Raw genomic sequence first — 13848 nt, 5'->3', positions numbered from 1 at the left:
ATCTCAACATCACGTAGTGTTTCTGAACGTTTACTCACTGTTTTATCTTCTCTCCTGTTTTTAATTAACACTTTTAATTTGGGATTTTGACATTTTTACAAGTCAAACATTCCCAACTCTAACTTTTTTTTTGTTTTCATCATGTGTCGACTTGTCCACAATCTTTGAGGTTTGAACTTGTGGCTCCACCTGCTGGACAGAACTATATTTCACACACTGAGTACACACAGTTAATGCTGCTACAGTGTGTGTGTGTGTGTACTTTAGATCTGAGTCATGGTTTCATTGACAGGAAATCTTGTTAAAACACAACTGATAACATGACATCTCAGTCTGAGTCCACAGGTTGTGTTTCTGTTTCCCAGCTCCATAAAGAGAAGCCAATCTCCTGATTTTCTCTGGAAGAACTCATCCACCTCCACCCGAGGTCACATGACACCAGCGTCAGTGTTTGTTGGTGATAAAGTTGTGTTTGAATAACAGGAGGAGGCACACAAAGTGGTGGACTTGAGGCTGTTTTAGAGCAGCTGCAGTGTCCACAAACCTCTGGCCGTGTCAGGTGACAGCGCCCCCGTGTGGCCGCTGAGAGAACGACACCTGCGCATGAAGCTTCGTCTTTAACTGGATTCAAACCAGACACAACTTTATTGAGACAGAGACAGTAAAAAATACAGATTATAAAAGTGGAGAGAGAAATTAGCCAACATACACACACATTAATCTATACAATCACACGCACACACATACACACACAGTGTAGTGAATCAGTTCATCTGTCGACCCCCCCCCCCCTCTCTCGTCCGAGGCTGCAGGTATCCCATGATGCACTGCGTCACCAGCCAAACATGTACTCTAGCGCTTTGGAGACCATGCTGTCGTCCTTCCTGGGCGTCTGTCTGTCTGCTACCACCTGCACACACACACACACACACACACACACACGCACACACACACACACGTTTATTTTCAGATCCAAAAACTGATTAACGAATTAACAATTTGCACAATAACCTTTCTGTATTCTGTGTATATAGATCTTAATTTTATTCTTTTTATATAAATCCTTACCGTAATTGTTTATAGTATATGCATATTTTTTGCACTAGAATATTTTAATTTATTCTATTGTATCTTATTTTATTTAACCCTCCTGTTGTCCTCCTGGGTCAAGGAAGGAAGGATGAAAGGAAGGAAGGAAGTTAGAAAGGACGAAGGGAAAGATGAAAGAAATGAAGGAAGGACAAAGGGAAAGAAGGAAGGAAGGAAGGAAGGATAAAGGGATAGAAGGAAGGAAGGCAGGAAGGACAAAGGGAAAGAAAGATGGACAAAGGGAACGATGGGAGGAAGAAGGATAAAGGGATAGAAGGAAGGAAGGAAGGATAAAGGGATAGGACAAAGGGAACGATGGGAGGAAAGAAGGAAGGAAAAAAGGAAGGAAAGATAGAGGGAGAGAACAGATTGGGTCAAAAAAGAAGGAAGAAGTAAGGACGAAGGGAAGGAAGGGAGGGAGGGAGGGAGGCAAAAAGGATTGTGGAAAGAAGGAAGGAAAAAGGGAAGGAAAGAAAGATGGAGGGAGGGATGGAACAGATTTGTTCAAGGAAGGAAGAAGTAGTAAGGCCGAAGGGAGGGAAGAAAGGAAAGAAGGAAGGGAAAAAGGATTGTGGAAAGAAGGAAGGGAAAAGGGAAGGAAAGAAGGAAGGATGGAGGAAGGGAACAGAATTGAGATATCTGCCTATAACTTTCCTCTCCTACCACTGCTGCATCACCTCGCCTTATTGGCCTTATATGTCCTCAACCAATCAGAACACTTTTTAGTGTTAAAATCACTATCTGCCTAATAAGTCATCTTTTTGACTTTGCTTGCTAGAAATTGTGCTTTTTCTTTTTTTCCCAAAAATTTTCAAATATGACTTATTAGGCAATTATGCTATTAGGCTTTTTAACGATTTCTGATTCTGTGTAAAAACAGATAAAGTGGAGGCCGAGTGAATGTGAAAGTGGAGGTCGGGGGTCACCTGGTAGTCGCTGCTGGAGCTCCGGTAGGCGGCGCTGAGCGGCCGGATGGCGGAGCGCGGCGTGGAGGGGAGGACGGAGGTGGAGAAGGAGGTGGAGAGAGGAGAGCAGACGGCTTCACTGCTGTCCATCACGCTCTGAGAGAGAGAGAGAGAGAGAGAGAGAGATGAGGTCACTGCTGACTCAAAGTGTATTTATACAGCACATTTAAATCGGCAGAACGAAAAATTCCACGACAATAAAAAAGTCTCATATTAATTAGGGGTGGGAGAAAAAATCGATTCACATAAATATTGCGATATCTTTTTTGACAATTTTTAAATCGATATTTTTTTTCAAAAATCGATTTTTTTTTTGAATTTTTAAAAATATTGTGCAATGTGCATTTGTTCGCCTTTTTTCCATACAGAGAGTCCAGGTTTTGAAAAGGGTTTAAGTTCACTTTATAATGGAGTATGTTAATTTATAGGCTCCTACAGTATTTGTGCGCAGATAAATGTTAAAAATGCTAAAGACTAAAAATCTAGAGAATCGGTAATATCGTAGAATCGCAATTTAAATCGAATCGCCATCCAAAAAAATCGTAGAAGAAGCATATCGTCCCAGCCCTAATATTAATGTGGATGAATCTATGCTACCCACACTTGTTAATGGGCCCGTTTTCGATAAATATATCTTTTTGTCTCTATCGTTATTATTAGTGGTGGCTACTTTCGGTTTCGTGGCGAGTCATGAGAATAACGCCGCCGAATCACCGTTTATGGTCGGGACTACGACGGTATGTGATCGTCTTCCAACCTCTGACTTTAATTCTTGATGAGTGAAAACATGAGTCTGTCTTGCGCCGGTCAAAGAATTTCACGGTGCGCGGAGGCTCATAAATGTAGTGTGAAAACGCTTCGCTTTTCCAAAACTCCTCGTTGTCCCTTTAAAAACATCAGCTGCCCAAAGTGTTGCACAAGATAAATCCAGTGGCAGTAATATGAATAACAGTAGGAAAACAACATAAACTATGAACATAGATTACGAATAAAAGTTAAGACTATAAAAAGAGTCACTAAAATAAGGTAAAATACAAATAAAAGCTTTATAAAGTACTGACCTTGTCTATACAGGGCTTCACTCCCACCATGATGGCGTCTCCAAACACTTTCCCGTCCTTGGACAGAGCTTTCCTGGCCTGCAGCCTGGACTGGTACTGGAGGTGCATCCAGTTACCAGGAGACGCCATCTGTCAATACATCATCAATACATGTATCAATACAGCCGAGGACGCCGAGTTCACGATCTCTATGGTAACACGATCTCTATCTGGACCCTGAATCAATCACACAGACCGAGAGGAGCCGAGGTAAAAACATCAATACTGCAGAGTTCTGCAATATTTTATGTGATAATGTTGCATTGATTCACCAAGTATTGATCTTTTATTATTAAAAAAATGCAAGTTTCTCTGCAGTAGAACCTGACTGTGTTGGTCATGTCTGTCTAATTTAACAAGAATAGAAACGATTCAAGTGAGATGAACTTTACCTGATTAGATAAACAAAGTTTTCCTTTCAGAGATTTTATATAATTTCACTTATTTGCTGTTGCAAAAAGCCAATAAATCACAATGTTTCACAGCATGTTGTTGCAAAAATAGCGATAATAAAACGTGTGGTGGGGCCTGGGGCTCTGGATCTGATCTGGTATCAAACCAGACAGGACGTTGAGTGTGTGTGTGTGTGTGTGTGTGTGTGTCAGGGATGCAAACGGGTCAGGACCAAAAAAGAGAGGAATTGTCGTGGGGGGGGGGGGCTCACCATTAACAATATCACAGAAAAGTCAATTTCCAGTAGTTCAACCCCAACCAAGTATTGAGTGCATATAGATGGACAGTTTTCAGAAGGCCAACATTTCTATATTAAAAATGCTTTAAAAAAATAAAAACCATTGCAATATTTCAATTTTGGAGATACTGATTTTTAGGTCTTCACTGAATGTTAGTCATAATTATTACTATTAAAATAAACTGAAGAAATAAAGACATGGGATTTAACATCCCATTCAGTGTGTAATGGACATATAGGCCGATATAATGTGTTAGTTTCACTTTAATTGAACACATTCTACATCGCGGAGGCGACGTCTCTCCTTCACCTCTGAAACGGGGCAGAGCTCCGTGGGAGACACCTGCCTGACACAGCAACGGACATGCACGGGGGGGAAAACGGCAGCGCCGTCGCACCGAATGCACGCGGATACGCGCCGCTTTGGGTAACGAGCGCGCACGTCGCGTCTACATTGGAGGTGAATAGGAAGGCTCTGGGACTGATTGACTGTGGACCACCACCAGTCTGATCAGGTCCATCACAGCACAGCAGCTGCAGCACTGCCCCGCTGTCACATGACGCATATCAGCGCAATCTGTTTACATTAAACCGACATCAGGAGAATAATGAGAATTATGATTAAAAAAAATATATATTTGTTTCGAATTTTGGCCCCTGGATCATGATCTTTTTGGGAGCATTCTTGGTAAAAAAAAAAAAAAAAAAATCCTCTAAAAAAAGACAGTTGGGATGCATAATGTGTCTCATAACAGTATACTGTGCGTCACGTTATCGCCCCCCCCCCTCTGTACTGAGCTGGCCGGTACTGGGTAGGCTATAGCGTCCTGCTGATCACCGCGCTGAGGCACCGGCCGGTCTGAGCTGCGTTCATGTTCCACTTTAAACTCTCCAGTCAGTGACCTGGTGGCGGCTGTTTTGGTCGTCAGCATTTTATCCACACAGCGACCGTCCACGGCTTAGTGGTGTTTTATTCTATGGGTCGGTGGTGGCTGTGAGACAGCAGCGGCTCCACGGTGAGGGGGGGGGGGGGGGGGGGGGGCAGCTTCTGCTCACCTGACTCTGTGCAGCTTCTTCATTAAATCCAAACAGTCCGACACAGCGACGCTCTGCTCCTCTTTGACTAAAGTCTCTGTAGCTCATCAGCCCGGAACTCGCCGTCATGGATCAGAAGCGACGGCGGCGTTTGGCCTCAGTGTCTCGGACTTCCAGAGCAGCTACAGCAGCGTTGTGACCTCAACCATGGTTGGTGAGAGCAGAAATGTTGTTGTAGGCCTGTGCATATTCTCATTTGTCCAGGTCATAGTATTTCAAAGGAGGTTAAATCGAAAGCAACTGGACTTATACTGAGTCTCCACACCAGATAGTTGGACCAGTCCCAGCCTGGTCAGATGCTACATGAACTGATGAAGCCTCTTGGATGAGAGGTGAAACGTCTTCCTAGACTTTTTTTTCAAAGGAGGTTAAATCGAAAGCAACTGGACTTAGTTATAATAAGTAAATAACTAAGTCCAGTTGCTTTCGATTTAACCTCCTTTGAAAAAAAAAAAAAAAAATTGTTGTAGTGAAAATAGGCGGGCTCGTGAATTTTTTTTGAAACGAGTGAAAACGAGCGCTAATTCGCTTATCTCGCGTATCTCGCGTTTGGTTGCGCGTAAAAGCTCGCGCGAAAAAAAAGCGTTCCTCGTGTTTGAGTGGGAAGCCCCTTTGGGTCTTCCCACCAAACACGATGAAATAAACGAAGACGCGAGGGTCCCGTCGCCATAAAAGAATCGGGTGTATTGCGTCGCAAAAAAAAAAAGTCGCGTCTACCGCGTCTCGCGCCTAATCGCGTCTCGCGCCTAATCGCGTCTTTGCGTCACGGCCTTTTACACCGCGGACGTAACGAATAAACGGTGACGGTGTGAACGAACAACATAGAACAGGACCAGACGTGGCGTTGTTTCCTCTTTTCACCGACAGCTCCACTCTCCCTTACTTACACTAACTAGCCTACTGTTATTGTTGAGAGCAGAGAATTGTGGGATTTGTAGTTTTGGACCAATCGCAGGTTGTGCTCTTTCTTTTTTGTGATTTTCCTGGTTCACACATGTTTTGTTTTTTTTAGGGGCAAATGCGAGCGAAATGCTCGCCCATGGTGGGCATACGAAAATTTAAGAGCTGTCTTATTTAAGTCTTGAACACAATAATTCAACAAATTTAAGACATTTTAAGGCCTAAAAGTGTGTAATGGACATATAGGCCTATATAATGTGCTATAACCAGAGACAACCATGAATGAGTTCGCCTCAGTTTCACGTGATTGTCACTGTCAGCCTGTTAGAAAAACATTTTACTGACCCCAGCTGAGACCCCCCCCCCCCCTCCCAAAAACAAAAACTCTTCGGATCTGAACGATTCACACAAGTCACCTAATTGGTCATGAAAAAAGCGAGTTTCGCTTTTCGGCGCGCTGTTTGCATCCCTGGTGTGTGTGTGTGTGTGTGTGTGTGTGTGTGTGTGTGTGTGTCTCACCGTGTGTTTGAGGATGTTTCCGTACTGAGCGAACTGCAGCAGGATGTAGGAGGCTGAGGCTGGAGGGAAACTAACACACAAACACACACACAGTCAGTAGATGTGTATTAAAGGCCCCATGGCATGAAAAATGTGATTTTGGTTATTTGTTGGTGCTTGTGGAGGTCTCTGGGCCACGTGTATACTGCCCCATGCATCAAACTGGTCATAAATGGAGAAACGCACACCGCCCATTCGTAGGAACTGTCTCTTTAAGACGAGCAGATTCCTCCTTTCTGTGATGTCACACACAAGGTAACTCCGCCCACCGTGACCAGTTTTTTTTTTTTCAATTTTTATGAATGCAGCTTAGGCTTCAGTTACTTGCCTGTGATTGGCCCGACCACACGCCACTCAAAAACAGTCAGTCAATCAGAGGAGAGGTTCTCATTCTCTCTTCTGATTGGCCAAATGACACTGCTAGAACTCCAGAATGAGGCAACAGAAAGAGGCAGTAGAAACGATATTAAGCAGATCACAGGTACTCAAAACCAATGATACATCTTGTTAGGGATATCAGCAGGTAAATAAACCCAGAGAAAAGTGCACAGCATGAGGCCTTTAAGGCGGGCTTACACTGTACGATTTTGCCATGATTTTGTCGTCCCAGATGAGTCGCAGCATAATTTGCGTAATCGTAGAGGGATCGCGGGGTCGTGAGCATAATCGGGACGTATGGTTAGTGAGGCTCTGCGTCACGTCCCGACGTCCTATAGACGAGTCGCCGACCTCCCGACTAATTTCTGACATGCCAGAAAATTTCTCGTCGTGACGGACAATGTATGGGGTCCTACGTCACGATTCTGCACATACGACAAGTTTTTACCATGACAGATTGTTTTAGCACAGAGCACAGAGCCTTTATGAACCTGAATGTGATGCTGAACTTCATCAGATGGAGTGAGAACGGGCAGACAGAGAGGAGGGACAGGGAAGTGACAAGCTGAAGTTGGACCACCTGTGACCGTGATGGAAGATCAGCCCGACAAATGTACACACACTATCAGACAATCGAGGACGATTATTTTTTTCTTGCCGTTACAGTATAAAATAGCGAGCCTACACACCAGCCACGTCCACTGTGCTCTGGCTCAGCTGACCGGTGTGCAGATGGTAGTTAGATCTTCACATGTTGAACTCTTTTAAACAAAGTGCAGGCTAAAGAGAGAGAACTAGCGAGTCTCCTCTGACAGCTGCAGGTGAGCCGCAGGTGAGCTACACGTCAGCTGGCTGGAGAGAGTGCGCCGTTCTATTTTTTTTTTTTCAGCAGCACCGTCCTTGGTGGTGATGCACGCTGTCTGTCTGTGTGTTTGTAGGTCTGATCTTCCACCATGAATTCTGCTATAGGAACCAACATCAGGAATCAATGTCAATTTGAGGTTTACAATCGAGCAATAATAGAGCAGCACAAATCTCAGCGGCATCGCAGGGTAATCGTGGTGGGGAGCAATCGTAGAACGACGTGCAATTAGTGGGGCTCTGAGACTGATCTGAGACGTAGGACTGAAGAGGGAAGCGCGTGCAGTTTGAGATGTGAACAGACAAATAGTCGTGCAGTGTAAGCCCGCCTTTAGATTCACTCTATGCTCAGCAGCAGCAGCTCAGTGTTACGACTTTAAAGGGATAGTTCAACATTTTGGCAAATTGGCCCATTGCCATAATCCCTATAGTCATAGCAGTAGGTTCGTTACCTTTAATTGTAGGTGTAAGCTACTTTTTAGTACAGCGGAGCGCAGCAGCAGGCTGCTCAGAGCTACGCTATGGAGGCTAAGGGAATTTCTTGGTTTCACTCATCAAACTCATCAAATACAAAATCCCAAAACTCCACAGCGCTTTTGTAGACAAGTTGTGAGCTGCACAACCACCACGCTATGAGATAATGACGGAACGATACGAAACGGAGCCGTTTTCGAGGTAAATTCATACAAAACCGCTGATGCGCGTTGCGTTCAGGGACAGTTTTTCAGCAAGCAGTCTCCGTATTTACCCTGTATTTACCTCGAAAACGGCTCCGTTTCGTATCGTTCCGTCATTATCTCATAGCGTGGTGGTTGTGCAGGTCACAACTTGTCTACAAAAGCGCTGTGGAGTTTTGGGATGTTGAATTTGATGAGTTTAATGAGGGAAACCAAGAAATTCCATTAGCCTCCATAGCGTAGCTCTGAGCAGCCAGCTGCTGCGCTCCGCCGTACTGAAAAAAGCTTACACCTACAATTAAAGGTAATGAACCTACTGCTATGACTATAGCGATTATGGCAATGGGCCAATTTGCCAAAATGTTGAACTATCCCTTTAAGTAGAAATGAAAAATACCCAAACACGGTGACCCAGGTCTGGTCCAGCTGGTCGTCTGAGGACAGAGTCTCTCCCTGACTGTAGAACGGGTCCACCTGAGCCGGGGACAGACACCCCTGCTGCACACCTGCACACACACACACACACACACACACACAGAGACAGGTGTATAAGTCTCATATAATTCATCACTGAGCTCAAAGACAAAGACCGACACAAAGTTGAACACCACACCAGTCTGACAGGAGGATGTGTGTTAATACTTGATCATATTACTACTAACATCAGCATTAAAACAGCTTGTAGTACCAGAGGTGGTAGTGACAGTAGAGTGTGTACCTGTTCCTGGAGTTGGAGCCTGACGTGCAGACAGAGGAGACTGCATCACTGGAAACGACTGAGGAGAGAAAGAGAGATTTAAATCATATTTAGACATTTTTATCATGATGTACCGTCACTGATGCTCCTCATCGGATATTATTGAAGCAGAGTGACTGACAGACCCGTGTTTCAGACCAAACACTCTATAGAAGTGATTGCTGTCGGAAGATATAACTATTTAAGACTTATATTAACACAAACATTCTGCTTACTTCTGCTTTAACAGACAGCACCATTTGTACTAACCTGCCTGTGTGCACTCAGGGGCGTCCCGACGGTCATCAGGTCGTCATGGATACTGCGGACCGGTGGGGCTCCGCTCTTATCCTTGGGTGTGGGGACGACGGGCTGAGGAGCCGAGCCTCCTCCTCCGACTGGAAACAAAACACAAACAACACAGAGAATAAATCTACAGGAAACACAGCAACACGTCGGCTGATCTGCAGGTGTGTGTGTGTGTGTGTGTGTGTGAGTGTGTGTGTGACGTGCTGCTGACCTCGGTGCGTACCTGGGCTGTCCATCAGGGGCATGGACAGGCTGAAGGGGCGCGGCTGGGGCGTGGCCGGCGCCGGCAGGTCGCCCATCAGGAAGCCCGGCAGGAACTGAGCTCCGGACGCCGGTTTAGGAGACGTGGGCGAACCCAGAGTCATCGGTTCGTTCCCCACTGAGACACAGGGACACGGGTTAGTAGTAGTAGTAGTAGTTTATTCCATCTTTTACACAAAATTGTTCACAGTTGAGCATCAATCACAGTCAGTCAACCTTTCATAATACCATCATTACTTCAACTAGTTCATAAATAGATCGAAAAGGTGCAGGCTGAAGCTATATAGCGTATAAATGCCTTGGCTACCCTTCAATTAATTATTTCAGTAAAACCATTAGAGCTATTCATGGTTTCAAGTATCCAATAATTAACAAATGAAGCCAAAAAATAAAATAAATAAATAAATAATTAATCAGTATTACAGTTGCAATCAGAGTCTAGAAAGAAATAAGTATCCAATAATTAACAAGTGTAGCCAAAAAATAAAAGAAATAGATTGAATAGGTTGAGACAAGTGGTCACAATTAGATCTGATTCAGCCTCAGCCAGCAGGTAGCAACTTAGCAGCACAGCCTGGGAGCTGAGCGCTGAAAGAAGCAGGAGTTTCACTTTGATTTGACTGTTGTCCTCCTGGGTCAAGGAAGGAAGGAAGGACGTTAGGAAGGACGAAGGGATAGATGAAAGAAAGGAAGGAAGGACGAAGGGAAAGAAAGAAGGAAGGACAAAGGTAACGATGGGAGGAAAGAAAGAAGGAAGGGAAAAAGGAAGGAAAGATAGATGGAGGGAGGAAACAGATTGGGTCAAAAAAGAAGGAAGAAGTAAGGACGAAGGGAAGGAGCGAGGCAAAAAGGTTTGTGGAAAGAAGGACGGGAAAAGGGAAGGAAAGAAAGATGGAGGGAGAGAACAGATTTGTTCAAGGAAGGAGGGACGAAGGAAGGAAGGAAGAAGGGAAAGAAGGAAGGGAAAAGGAAGAAAAGAAAGATGGAGGGAGGGAACAGACCAGGTCAACTGGATCAAAAGAGGAAGGAAGAAGAAGGAAGGACGAAGGGAAGGATTGTGGAAAGAAGGAAGGGGAAAGGGAAGGAAAGAAGGAAGGATGAAGGAAGGGAACAGATTGGGTCAATTTGACCCAGAAGGACAACAGGAGGGTTTTAAGTGATGTGCACATTTTTTTGTGCCCAGCCCACATCTTAAAAGAAAAGAAGGAAGAAAAAACTAAACTGAACTAAAAAAAAACAGACAAGCTTCCAAGATATACAAAACAATAAACTAAATGTATGGTTTTATGTGGGATATCGTATCTTCTGTCTCAGTGTCCAGGCTTTATCAATGAATCTAGCCAGGAAATAGATCTAGTCTCTATTTATATATTTATTATTCATTTTCAAAGCCCTTTCACAGTTATTCCCTCCCTATTTATCATCTCTGTTAACTCTGAAACCACAAAACAAAACAACACAAAGATGTATTGTATTGTAGGACTGTCTCAGTTCATCATACAAAAGGACATTGAAACAGAATTAAGCTTCAAATCTTTACATGTGAAAAGCTGCTGGCTTGAAATCACTTTTCTAGCAGGGCTCCAGACTGCTCCTAAATGGAGGCATTTAGCTCATAACATTTGAGATGGTGAGATAGTTTTTCATCTTTTTTAACACTGGTGAAACGTGGAAGAGGCGAATCTGTGACAGGCCAATGTGTGTGAGGATTATGAATGAAAAGTAAATGTGAATATTTGTTTTGGAAGTCGGTTTACGTTGTGCACTGCACCTCTAAATTTTCTGCTTTTGCTCCTAGAAAAGTTTCTCTGGAGCCAGTGTCTAGTGATGGACTAATACTAGATGGACTAATACAAGTATTTTTACAACGTGGCTTTAGGCTATTTTCGTTTGGTTTAACGTTAAGGATCCTAGAACTTTTTCTAACATGTGTCAGAAACCAGAAATTAACACCGGCTAACGTTAGCTAACTGCTTTTATCAGGCGACATGTGATTGATAAACATACGAATATAACAACATGAGAGCTCTATAACTGCAACTATAACATAAACACGTTATAAAACTCATTTACCTTGCAGCTCCATCTCTTTTTCGTTTCTCTCTGGCCGCGATTTTCAAAAGCTGGAAGTGACGTGAGGCTAAAGGCGCTGTGCTAGCAGGCTAACGCGGCTAGCACCGCTAACTGAACTGTCACTATAACTTACTGTAACTGACAGGTCCGGTTCTCTAAAGCTCAGTGGTAAATGATGACATCCAAATGAAGAAATCTAAGTGGTTTTAAATCGTTTATCTGTGTCCGCTCTGTTTATTTCCAGAGCTCAGTTCTGCTCACGAAACGAGCTGACTGAAGATCCGCAGCTAAAGCTAACGGGTCTGCTCTGCTACTTCCGGTGCGTTTAGATGGCGTCACTGCAAAGAGGCGTTCAGGGAAGTTGTGTTTAACGCGCACTTTATAACATTTGGCAAGTTCATTTTTAAATTGTTAAAATTAACGATTAAGTTTTTTGTTTAATTGCACATTTAATTCGTGAAAACAACAAGTAAAAAAGCATGAATTCAAGCATCAAATTAGAAACAGAGGGGGTAAAAACAGACACCTATCTTTACTTCCCATGGTGTTTGAAAAATAGCTTTTTTTTTCTTTATTAAAACACAGAACATTAGCCTACATGAACAATGACATACTCAGGTATCCATTAGTAGCCTACCTCACATTTGAAAGAAAAGTCACACCTCCTTTGTTTATTCAAATACCAGAAAAAATATTGCACACAGCAATTTTGTAACACACAGCAAAATCGATCATATAGGCTAACAGATATGACGATGAAAAAAAGAATGACAGAATATAAATAAATAAATCCTGTTTGAAAAAGAGCTGTTAAGATATCTTACAGACAACCAACCCTTTTAACACTAAATCATGAACATCAAATGCCTGGATGTAAACCCAATTGTCCAGCATTATAAGCTACTTCTCCAGTGGATTACACTTCTGCAATAGCTGCAGACAGTTAATTGATGCCCATCAAAATGCAATATTTTCATACATCCAGTGGATGGGTTAACTGCCATTTGTATATAGCCATTTTCATTTCATTATTAATCTAATAGTAATATATTTGGCAATGGTTGGTAGAAGTGGCTTAAAACTCTCTGAACATGTTGTTCTATCTACAATAAAATAACTCACCCCAAAACTCAGAATTGAAATAATTTATTCAGAAGTTTGACATAAAAGTGCAAAAACAAAAAAAAATCAAAGCACTCTGCAGAATCGATGAACAGATTATTAAAATGCCTTTGTTTTACATGGCGATTAGTTTAAAAAGCATAGCCAACGTGTTGCACCCACCAACACCGGTCTTCATCAGGGCTAATTCATTTAATTGCCACATAAAATAAAGACATTTTAATATTTTTTTTCCAACAATCCTGCAGAGTGTCTTGAATGTTTTTTTGCACTCGTGTGTCAAACTCAACCACAATCCACAACAGGACCCAGCAGCACTTCCACCTTTTCGGATGTAAAATAATTTATATTTGGGTATTTTTTATTCTTTTTTCTTTCCTGTTTGGGAGTTGGAACTATTGTGCAGAATATCAACAATGGCGTTATGTTATTCGGCAATGTTTAGAGAACACACACACCAGAAGAGCTACTAAATGAAAAAACAAACAACGTTGATCATTTTGGTATTTCTTAAAAAAGGGGCGTGAGGCATATGTTCATTTATACGCCTTTACGTCATCGACATGCGGCCGGCAATCCAGAGAAATTTCGCAAAGCTGCCACATTGAATCACGGTCAATGCAACTAATCCGGTTCGTCAAAATAAAAGCACAAATCAAAAGCCAAATGAATGCAGACGGAAACACATGTTTCTGAGCAAAGTCCTATTAACACAACTTCTTTTTAATGTGCAGATTATTTGTCTGTTGTTGTTTTGTTTTTTACATTCTTTATTATAGTATAAAAACAAAATACACTAAAGACAAAACACATCAACCAAGGAACAATTCGTGTCTCAGCAAACATACAAACCCAATTCATGATCTATACTTCACAAATGGACCTCCCACAAAAAAGAAAGCCAGAAAGGGGGGAGAAAATACACCTGACAGGAGACCTCCACACAACAACAAAAACGACAAGCTGTTACCACTTCATCTGTCTGGCCGTCCAAAATGGGAGATGACAGGGGCCCACAAAACCAAAAACAAGT

General features: G+C 42.8%; 1 protein-coding gene across 3 annotated transcripts; it reads right to left on the bottom strand.

Moving 5' to 3' along the window:
• Nucleotides 1-637: 637 nt before the first annotated feature.
• Nucleotides 638-11978, bottom strand: nup35 (nucleoporin 35). 3 transcript variants are annotated; one of them, XM_083996303.1, is made up of 9 exons: nt 11694-11978; nt 9571-9738; nt 9321-9448; nt 9033-9090; nt 8712-8820; nt 6360-6429; nt 3116-3244; nt 2016-2150; nt 638-910 (listed from the first exon to the last, which is right to left on the bottom strand). In XM_083996303.1, exons 1-9 carry the CDS (start codon nt 11704-11706, stop codon nt 833-835), a joined length of 888 nt encoding a protein of 295 aa, XP_083852429.1. In that variant the 5' UTR covers nt 11707-11978; the 3' UTR covers nt 638-832. The 3 variants fall into 3 exon arrangements, with proteins under 3 accessions (XP_083852429.1, XP_083852430.1, XP_083852431.1); XM_083996304.1 differs by having other exon boundaries at nt 8712-8823; nt 9042-9090; XM_083996305.1 differs by having other exon boundaries at nt 9583-9738.
• Nucleotides 11979-13848: the final 1870 nt, after the last annotated feature.

The sequence above is a fragment of the Trachurus trachurus genome (assembly GCF_905171665.1).
Source record: "Trachurus trachurus genome assembly, chromosome: 21".
Taxonomy (NCBI): Eukaryota; Metazoa; Chordata; class Actinopteri; order Carangiformes; family Carangidae; genus Trachurus; species Trachurus trachurus.
This window is presented reverse-complemented; position numbering and strand designations above follow the sequence as displayed.